Source organism: Brienomyrus brachyistius, chromosome 3 (genome assembly GCF_023856365.1).
Source record: "Brienomyrus brachyistius isolate T26 chromosome 3, BBRACH_0.4, whole genome shotgun sequence".
Taxonomy (NCBI): domain Eukaryota; kingdom Metazoa; phylum Chordata; class Actinopteri; order Osteoglossiformes; family Mormyridae; genus Brienomyrus; species Brienomyrus brachyistius.
Genome location: NC_064535.1, coordinates 3,438,767 through 3,448,962, shown reverse-complemented (window position 1 = coordinate 3,448,962; position 10,196 = coordinate 3,438,767). Strand labels below are relative to the sequence as shown.

General features: G+C 46.8%; 2 protein-coding genes across 7 annotated transcripts; one reads left to right on the top strand and one right to left on the bottom strand.

Annotated features, from left to right (window-relative positions):
- Nucleotides 1-94: 94 nt before the first annotated feature.
- rps27a (ribosomal protein S27a) lies at nucleotides 95-1,720 on the bottom strand. Of its 2 annotated transcripts, XM_049006762.1 has the most exons (6): nucleotides 1,667-1,720; nucleotides 1,491-1,555; nucleotides 929-983; nucleotides 731-816; nucleotides 465-596; nucleotides 95-283 (listed from the first exon to the last, which is right to left on the bottom strand). In XM_049006762.1, the coding sequence occupies exons 2-6, from the start codon at nucleotides 1,536-1,538 to the stop codon at nucleotides 134-136; spliced, it is 471 nt and encodes a 156-aa protein (XP_048862719.1). In that variant the 5' UTR covers nucleotides 1,539-1,555; nucleotides 1,667-1,720; the 3' UTR covers nucleotides 95-133. The 2 variants fall into 2 exon arrangements, with proteins under 2 accessions (XP_048862719.1, XP_048862720.1); XM_049006763.1 differs by lacking the exon at nucleotides 1,667-1,720 and having other exon boundaries at nucleotides 1,491-1,575.
- Nucleotides 1,721-1,984: 264 nt separating this feature from the next.
- LOC125738117 (clathrin heavy chain linker domain-containing protein 1-like) lies at nucleotides 1,985-9,053 on the top strand. 5 transcript variants are annotated; one of them, XM_049006758.1, is made up of 12 exons: nucleotides 1,985-2,071; nucleotides 2,352-2,502; nucleotides 3,133-3,320; nucleotides 3,453-3,571; nucleotides 3,866-4,049; nucleotides 4,376-4,491; nucleotides 4,706-4,781; nucleotides 4,961-5,100; nucleotides 5,365-5,521; nucleotides 5,734-5,936; nucleotides 6,875-7,054; nucleotides 8,292-9,053. In XM_049006758.1, exons 1-12 carry the CDS (start codon nucleotides 2,064-2,066, stop codon nucleotides 8,486-8,488), a joined length of 1,719 nt encoding a protein of 572 aa, XP_048862715.1. In that variant the 5' UTR covers nucleotides 1,985-2,063; the 3' UTR covers nucleotides 8,489-9,053. The 5 variants fall into 5 exon arrangements, with proteins under 5 accessions (XP_048862715.1, XP_048862714.1, XP_048862717.1 ...); XM_049006757.1 differs by having other exon boundaries at nucleotides 2,352-2,550; XM_049006760.1 differs by lacking the exons at nucleotides 1,985-2,071; nucleotides 2,352-2,502 and adding an exon at nucleotides 2,749-2,806.
- Nucleotides 9,054-10,196: the final 1,143 nt, after the last annotated feature.

The following is a 10,196-nucleotide window of genomic DNA, read 5'->3' as shown; positions in this document are numbered from 1 at the left end:
TACTATATCCTAGTTGACATGATGTGGACTTGGGACAGTCTTAGTTCTATTCTGAGTGAACCCAGTGTGAAATGACGAGGCACAGCACAGCAAATATCTCAAGGCTATTTATTTACTCCAGTCCAGTCCGCGCTCACTTGTCCTCAGGCTTGTTGAAGCAGTAAGTGAGGCAGCACTTGCCGCAGTAGTGCCTGTCAAAGTGGCTGGCCATAAACACGCCGGCGCCACACTCCTCCGCGGGGCACTCGCGGCGCAGACGGTGGATCTTGCCATTTTCGTCAACCTGGGGGGAGAATTAAGATCATGAGGCTACTCAGGTCTATCATCCTACGACGGCGAGAATAACCTGTTAGTCTGACTGGGCAACCGTCTAAAATCACCTTAATAGATTACCTAATCTACTCTACAGAGAAGCACCACACGGCCATCATCCAGGACCAGCTGGGCACTGCAGGAGGTCCTACCTTGTAGTACTTGAGCACAGCCAGCTTGACCTTCTTCCTCTTGTGTTTGTTCTTCTTGGGCGTGGTGTAGGACTTCTTCTTCCTCTTCTTGGCGCCACCACGCAGCCTCAGCACCAGGTGCAGAGTGGACTCCTATACACAGACAGGAGCCCAGTTGCTGTCCAACCCCAGCTATCCAGCAAAGTCCAATTCCCCATCTCCCAACCATACCATTACATACACCAAGTCAAGAGGGGGGAGGCCATCAGTGCAGAAAGCAGACTCACCTTCTGAATGTTGTAGTCAGACAGAGTACGTCCATCTTCCAGCTGCTTGCCAGCAAAGATCAACCGTTGCTGATCAGGGGGGATACCTGCAAAGAGGCACTGGTATTACATTAAGATGCTAAACCTGCCGAATTAAGGCCACCTAAACACCGTTATAAATCCCGCAAAACTTGTAAATGCACAAGTATAAATCCGTACCTTCTTTGTCCTGGATCTTGGCTTTCACATTTTCGATGGTATCTGATGGTTCGACCTATTGACACACATTAGGTTGTATAAAGTCAAAGCTCATTAATCACTAACCCTGAAATAACGTAAAATGTGACCTACTTGTAAAGTAACACTTAACCGGCATGGGTTGATCCTACAGAACGTGAATTTAATAGGCGACGGAATGTCACATCGTAACTAAATCACTAATGTACGGCTATGATTGCAAAAAAATGTCGTAAAGCGATGGCAGTCCACACCATGACCTTCTTATTGGCCTTTTTCTTAATAAAAATATAATTTCATACTTGCACATTTTTATTATTTAAGCTAAATGCATCATAGGCCGAACACATCCCGGACACACGTGTGAACGAAATCACTGGCTGCGGCAATACTGAATAACAAGCTGATTAAATGACCAACTAAGCAATAGGAAAATACAAACTCCAACCCATTTACTTAAAAGTTAACGTTTTTTAATGACACCGACTGACATATCTATTTATAATGCTGAGCAATGAAGAAGAAAACCCCCGGCGGAACCCACCTCAAGGGTTATAGTTTTCCCCGTAAGGGTTTTCACGAAAATCTGCATTTTGGAACAGATTCCACCTGCACATAAAAGTAAACAGTGCTTTGAAGAACATTTCGATCGCAAAATACTTTAAAAAATCCAACTATAAGAAGACAATTTTCTAATAAATACGGAGAGCCGTAACTCACCACAAGCCTCCTGCTAATGGCGGATCATGAGAAGAGGACCACACCGGCGCGCGACAGGGTTTTCTCAACGCGCGAGCAGGGACTAGGTGTCTTAATAATGCCTGCACAAAATACTCTTTTATTGATACCAAACCTGTTTTATTTTACCATCTATATAGTTATTAAAGTGTATTATTTTGATAGAATATAAATTTTATGCATTTAAATCATTTCTAGGCGCTCACCTTTACGTTTAAACTACATTACCCATAACCACCTCACGTCTGGATTTCCTTAGTGACTTTGCTGGATACGGAATCAAACTTCCGTTTATTTTTTGTTTAGATGTACGTCACAGTTATATGCGTATATTGCCGCATAGACACGCTGAGAGGGCCAGTTTATATGGAACATTAAGATGCCGAAGTAAGAGCTACATAATTTTCTGGGTCCGGTTCATAACCCTAATCCTATTTTTTAATATATGACATAATCACTAAATTAGCGGTTTGGAAAATGGATGGATAATCACTAAATTACTATTGATATTTCTTACTAGATTTGGTAACCGTGCAGATTATTATGTTTTGCCTCTTATAAATCTACGTAATACAGCCTATTTTCGGACTGTGATCTATCATAATATATTACTCTCAACAACTGAAAATGCTATATTATATGTACTATTTTATTTAACTTTTTTCAGGGGAGGGGGAAACCTGACATCAGTTGAATCTTCCAGTGACAAAAACTTTTTAGACTCCATGTATGAGTTCATAGAAAGCGAAAAGAAGCACCTGCCATGCACCGAAGCTGATGAACAGCGCTATATTATCTACAGTGCTGCATTTGATATGGTACCAAACAAGCCAGAATGGGCGCGTGATGAACTAGTCCTTAATAAGGTGACCACCTAATCCGTGTCAGGGAGGACACTATGAGCCACTTCGGATTAATAAACTACTGTAAAACTGAAAGGTCCCTGTGTTTGGCTGAATAGTTCTTGTGCTTTTACTGCAGGGGTGGCCGATCTGGTGTGTAGCCTTTAGGTCAGCTGTTCACACCCAGGTGTGAAGACTCTTCAGCCAATCAGTCCTCTAATTAGTAATATAATTAGGGAGTTGCAGCGAAAACCTTTGCACACGCAGCGGCCCTTTCTGGGTAAGATTGGCCACCCCTGCTTTACTGGTTTGTTTCCTTGATTGAAAGACTCATCCAATGTTTCACGTTAACATTAGTGACACACGTATGATTGGACGGGAGACTGACCAATCAGCACGCAGCAAGAACTCGGCGCTTAAGTGAAATCCAGGTCCTTTTGATTGAAATGGTAGTTTGCAAATCCTGCCCTAGCTGTGTCCTTCATGCCTTGGATGATCTGGTCACCCTTAACCTAGAGAGTTCTGAAAGTATGATGAAGACAAATGAAATTCACGTTTTGTTGGAACAGATGTTAAGTTGATTTTTAAAAATCTTTTTAACTGCAGGTAATTGAGCGCACAACCGTGTATAAAATGGTGCTTGCTGCCATCAAGAGAGAATATGACAATTTCATTCAGGCTGTCAAAAGAAAGCACCGTGATACCCAGAGGGTGCAGGGAAGAGTGAAATGCATGCTGTCTGAGCCGGTCTCTCTAATCAACCACCACGAGAGATCTGCCCAGCTCCGGGAGAGGTCTGCTGCCATCGCACCTCACTTAATAAGAATATTTAAGGTGGCAGACTGCATCATGATCCTTCTGAAGTGGAAACCGTTTTCTTCAGCCTTGCTGGCATCTGGCAAACGTCCACTGCTCTTTCACCACAGGATCGCCATAATCCTAAAGGACACATTTGAGCTGCAGACTGAAATAAACAGGCTGAGGAATCTGCAGACTGAGAGAGAATCTACACAGGAGGGTGCAAGGCCATCTTTCCAGAATCCAGGTATGAACATTGATGCCATGGTTCTTATTTTCACTTATAACTTGCATTTCATGAGCACTTTCTGTGGGGGAATCAAACACACGGAAGCTGAGGCAGTCAGGATATGTTTGATGTTAAATATCCCCAACCTGCCTATTGTATCTTGTAATAGTGTTGCTTGCTATTCTGCAGGATTGTTGAATTGAGTTGTGCTTGTGGCTAAATCCAAGGCAAGAAGTAAGTCTGATTGCTAATATGCGGATTCCTGGCTCAAAGTGTCTAACCACACCTCCTATATGTAATTATGCTCTGTAGGTCTAACAGTGAAGGAGGAGATGAGGCTGGGCGGCGCAGTGGGGCACCTGGAGAGGTGGGAGCAGAAACGACCAGCGCTGCTCCGCAGCAAGGCGAGTCGGCTGAAGTCTGAGATGGACGGCAGGATGAGCGCAGAGATCCTGAGGGTCGAGCTGCTTAGGGAGAACGAGAGACTAAGCTTTCGGTGAGAATACAGAGAATGTCCCCCACATGAGGGAGCAGAGTAAACTCACTGAGTAAACTGCGGCATGGAGGTGTCTAGTGGGCCATCATGGGGATGAAACCCTGAGGGAAACTTCTTAACCCATCTTGGCTCTGAGAAGCATCTTTTAGTGGTGCTCATATGCCCTCTAGTGGTGACACATGGTATTGTACAATTTGGTTGCTATGATAGCTTTCTTGCAAACCTATGGACACCCCGGGGGGAGGGGTGTTAAACAATACTGTCGTTGTCATTTATAACGATAGAGGAGCTAAAAGAATCCAGTTAACCTAATTTCTCTGATTTAGGAACAAACAGTTGAAGTTTATTAATGACTCTCTACACTCCTGGGAGGAATCGAGAGGAGAGCTCCCATTGAAGGACTTCCTGTCCTCAGTCCTTCGGAAAACTTCAGAGCTCAAAGGTTGTCCCTCTTCGCTGTGGCAGTGAAAACGTTTGTCGTTTAGAGGCTTCCAGCATCACTCGCTCTGGTTAGCCTTGGCGTGCTATTTACCGAGAGAGAAACCATTGTGGTGATCGTCATTATATTTGCTTTATTTGTTTGATTTTAAACCTTTCTTGGTATTTTAAAGGGTATAAGCTATTGTTGACGAATGGCAAAATCTACTGTCTTCCAGGTCCGGATTCTGATACGGAAAGCGGCATGTCAGTGCCCTCTAACGAAGACATCAGTGCCTCTTGGCTGCTGAAGGAGTGTGTTGAGCTTCTCACTGTCACTTTTGCTGTTGACTAATGGTCATGGTGCTGTATAAGGTTGTCTTCAATAACTCTACAGGCTGCCCTGCGTGGTCAGCATTTCATAGCATGTGGGAGAAGGTCTTTGGATTGTGATATTTCTCCACATTGTGCCAATGTGATTGGCCCTTCCTCAGATTCGACAGATTCAGAGAAGGTCTGTTCTCGGGTGACAATGAAGACATCCCTGTTCCTGGTGCCAGGTCCCCTCAAGGCCTGCCAAGGGACGTGGAGACCGTGGAGAGGATCAGCGGTGCATCGCAACCAGTCGAAAATGGTAGCTCTCATATGAATGTGCTTCATAAGGGGTCATAACAGGCTTCTGTGACCCAAACCATCCAACAAAGATTGTGTTGCTGTTTTTATAATTAATGTAAACTGTAATTAACTGCAATGTTTTCTCCATGGAAATTAGGTTGACTTGTTTAATTAGTAAATAGGATTTCAAGCATAACAGATTTTTGAAATTAAAAATTTTAAATAGCTGTGCATTTGCAATGAAACCTATCAGTTAACTAATCATGCGCTATGTGTCTCCCAGCCGAAGGGGAATCGCTGTTGCTCTTCATACAGTCTTCGATGGCCTCGGTGCATGCTGGGATGCAGCTGCCTAGCGACGTGCTGTCAGTGGCGCTGGTGAAGTACGCCTTGCAGCACACCCGCTTGGAGCTGGTCGCACACTGGGTCACGCAGAAAAAGTGAGGATCAGACGGTAGCCTGAGGCTTATCCGACTGTTTGAAAGTGAGCAGATCCTTTAATCCTTAATGAGGACAGTAAATAATTAAAGCCATTTTGGGTGTTTGGGATGTTTTTTGTAATGTTTTCAGTTGGTACCTCGCGGACGGCACTCTGTGTGTGGTTTTACACTCCTGACCCTTTTGTGTTTTCTCACGCTTTGTGGACTCGCAGGCTGACCTGCTCAGAGACGCTGGGGGATGTGATCTGCTCGTACCGGCGTGCCAGTCCGCGGGCAGCTGACACCTGCCTGACCCTGGCACAGCTGGTGTACGGCGCCTGCAGAGCCCGCAGAAAGGCTGCAGCCTGCCTCTGCAGCAGGGGCATGACGCACGCTGCGCTGGCGATGGGCCTGCAGGACGGGACCTTCTCACTGGGTGAGGACGGTGCTGGTGCCCGATCGGGCCCAGCCGGGGATACCCACCACACCCCCCCTCAGGCCCTGAATAGCCTCTGGTTCCTGGTGTTCCCAGAACATTACCATGAAGGTGAAACCCCCTAGATGTGGCCTGGTTTCTATAACTTTAAAAACATTCGAGCACAAATGTTCAATTCAGACCTAAATTGATCACAAAAACCCTCATCTGGCTAATGCTAATCAATTATGTTAATTATTTAATATGAATATTATTTGATGTATTTAAAAAGGTACTAATTATTAAAAACAGTATTCAGATTTGATTTATAAATTCAGGTTAAATGCTGCCTCAAAATGTACAAGTGCTAGCGGCCTGCAGCAAATACCTTTCGTCCTTGATCTTTTATGCTACCTGCTGCCCAGTGTGGCAAGAAGCCAGGGAAAAGGTCCCCTCCTCCATCCGTGCAGGAGGCAGGGGTCCTGCCCATCCCCCGCCAGGCCCGCCATCTGCTCCTGACGGCAGGTGGCTGTCCGATAGGCATCAGGCTTACAGGTGGCTCCCTGGGGCCCGTCTGTGGGACCCCAGCAGATTAAGGGCCTCGTGATGTCGTCCTGTAGAGGTGTGATTGTGCTGCGCCTTTCGCAGACCAGCAATGCTCGTGTGTGTGTGAGCACATTTCTGGTCCGATCCACTCCTCCATCTCGCAGCATGTGCTTAATTAAGCTAAGCAGGCTGCCCAACAAACCCTGCCAGCATATGTTTACAACAATATTTGACATATTTGTTCTCCAGATACATATTAGCTCTGATTCAAATTCAAGTGCCCTCACCTCACCGAAAATGTTTCCAGTGAAGTCGGACCATGATTTAGTTTCTTCCCATTGATGTTTGAAATAGTGCTATTTCACGTGCCCGTGTGCAGACTGCTGTCTGTCTCAGCTGTTTCCTGTTTGCAGATGACTACTTGTACCTTCTGAAGAGCTGTCCCAGTTTGGTCCTGATCCAGGGCCTGACCACGGAGCGCCATGGCCGACCGGCTGTCCTCTCCCTGGGTTTGGTCGCTGATGCCCTCCTGGCCAGCGGCAGGGAGGAGCTCGCCTTCCAGCTTCTGGAGAGCATCCGCAGCGGGACTCCAGGTGAGCAGACATGGGCCGTCCCACCCAGCTGGGCTGAGAGTGAAGCCCATTCACTACTAACAGGCAGTCTTACAGCTGACACGGCGCACCAACAGCAGGGTCCTCAGCCAGAAGGTGAATGCTATATAAGGTGTAATGGGGAAATGCAAATACAAAAAATATATGCAATATCGTACACTAAACCACAAAGCATAGACCCATGTGAAGATGCTGGTTTAAGCAGGTCTTCTGGAGTAAGTGGATATGGACTTACCAGCAGTTTCCAGTGATCCAGTAACAGCCCTTCCTTTTGAATATAACCCTTAAAGGTATATGCACCTTACCGGGTTTAGAAAAAAACCTATGCTTGCCCCCCTGCCTGATCAGAAAGGTTTTTGCACCCTGGGGCTTGATGGGTATCAACTCGCACAGATGGTGATCTTAAAAATGAGGGAAACGCGCTGTGGACGACTGGCAGTGTGACTGGGGGAAGGTATTTCTCTATCTCAGCTGTATTGTCTGCTCTCCTTCACCAAAGTGCGTCTTTAGCTTGAAGAACGTTGGCTGCAGTGTTGCTTCCGAGCCTTTTAGTTCAGCTTGAACACACACAGCTCAGTTAGCCAGCTAACTACCAAACCAGTCTTGGTAATTATCACCAGCCTTGACAATCAAACTTGAAACTCGATGGTTTTGTTTGCGATATTCGCAAATGCCAATGGAGACAGATGCCATGCGGGAGGAAGCGTGGCTCTGGGTTTCCTCAATGCGTGTCTGTTCACTTGCACGTGACTGAATGAATGAAGACTGCGACTTGGCGCTTGTGAAACTTGTCAGTCATCGCATCAGTGTTGCTGGTAATTAATCCCCTTGTGCAGTTCAATTAGTAAGATTATACTTGTAATAGCAAACAACATTCATACATTTCAGTTCTTTTGGCGATTTTATGGGGGAAGGCGTGTAGTCGGAGCAATCGCTCGCGGTGCCACGTCACACGGAGTCAGGTGGGTGAATGGATGGATATGCTCATAACGTTTCTGTCCAACTCCTTAAAGTGTAAAAGGCTGGACGAGGGTACATGCAGTGGGGCAGTGATGTCACTTCCTGTGAATGCGGCTGCTGTGGCTTGTGGAGGTGGCTGAGTCATTCTCTCCGCTCTCTGCCAGGCTTGTAGCCTTATTGCAGCTTTTAACCCCCCGGTGCTGTGTAATCAGATCGCTCCCCCCCCCCCCCCGCCGCTCTGCGGCCGGTTCTGCCGCAGGTGCCCTGCAGGAGGCCATCCTGGCAGATGTTGGATGGACACCAGAGGGGTGGGGTGAGATTGCCAAGCACTGCAGACAACAGGACAGGTCCCCACTGGCCCAGGAGATCCTGACGGTCCTGACCTCCCGAGACGGCACTGTGCTGTTGTCACCAGATGCTGAGGGTGCCAAGCTGATGGAGCATGTGTTCATGTGAAGAGATGGCCACTAGAGGGAGACATGGGGCCAAAACTCTGTATGGAATCTGACGTAATGTAGTGGGTGGAGGGAGACTGGTTGGATGGGGGGCAGGGCATCACAGTTCCAGAGTGAATGGAAAGCTCAGTGCTGTTCACCAGCTTATAATCCCGTGCCCTGATGCCTCGGTCTATAAAGCACTCACGGCTAGTTAAACCAATGGCATCCCTTCGTTCCGAGCACCCGGCTTGCCATTGGCCCTTACCCATCTCCCAACAACAGCTGCAGCTGGTAGGAGGATGAAGGTGAACTGGCAAGAAATCTCCAAAAATACAGCGGGTCCTTAGCTTCAGATGGAAGAGGAGGAGCAGGTATCCGTTAGCGCGAGCCCTTGGCCTGAATTATGTTATGCCTGTAAGGCAGTTCTCTTGCTGGAAAAAACGCCTGTATCCTAACAAAGGAAAGCATTGTATGATGTACAGGTTGTAGGTTTGAATCCCTGGCACCTTGCATGAATTGTAACACTCACTTTGGATAAACATGTAAGATAAATGAGTTAAATGTAAAATAATGCACTGTTATAATGCTGGTTCTTTTTTCCAATTGAAATGTTTTTTTCAAGCATATAAGAAACAAAGAAAGCCCGACGTGTCCGGCCCTGTGTCTGGCCCTGTGTCTGGCCCGTCCCCGTAAACATGCCGAAGGCCGCATTCTTAGTCTCAGCACGGCCCTCGCTGTCCCAGCCTCCCCTTTGAACGTGGACAGTGTCCGGGGGCGGCGACGAGAGGACAGTGGCCTCTGTTTCTGTGCTGAGTGCTGTCACACCAGCCCGACCTCACGGGTACAAAGGGGGGGGGCCGGGGCCTGGGTCAGTCCCAGAGACAGAGGCTTCATTGTGGTCCCAACGGAGGGGAGGGGTGGGGGGGCAGCGTGTTCTGATATCAGAATTCAGTGTCATTGCTGTGCCCTCTGTAGACAAACAGTGTCACTATCAAGCTCATGGAACCAACAACCCCCCCCCCCCCCCAAGCACAAACTAACACAGCTTTCTGAAATGGAATTTAGGTCATGTTGCTTAGTTGATCATTTTCAGACTTTACCCAGTTATACAACTGGATCACTGGAGTGAAATAGCAGATCGTCCTCCCTGAACTTGAACCAGAAGCATGCTTATGATGTCACTGTTAACCCTCCCCTCTAATGGTTACCCACCAATAGAAATCGAATCCCTTTGCACCTGATTTCACCCTGGATGACATCATCCTATTAAAACAGGCTATTTCATTGATTCCCGTTGCATCAAACCAATGATTGACGACACGCAGTAATTCCACCCATACTTTGATGCATTGATACCTCGTTTGCCTTTCAGGTAGGTTGTTGTTTCAAGTTCGGACAAAAATAGTTCTAACCGGATATCTCAGGGATGCCAAACAAACTTTCTTTGCTAAATCCCAACTAGAGAAAGGCGGTATTCACAGGTGACATTGCTGGCCATTAGGCATGAAAGCATTTTCCATGTGATGACAAATCAGGGTAATTGGTACTGTCATGAAGTTGTGGATTCATTAATGCTCACGTCAAACAGAAGATGAAGATGGACAACTGGTCAGGGCAACATGTTTAGGGTAACACCCTGATTTTGCTGAGCCACTGTACATGCTAATGGACTTTGAGTCTAGTTCAGAATAGATTTAAAGTCATTTTTCCTGATTGTATCTGTTTAC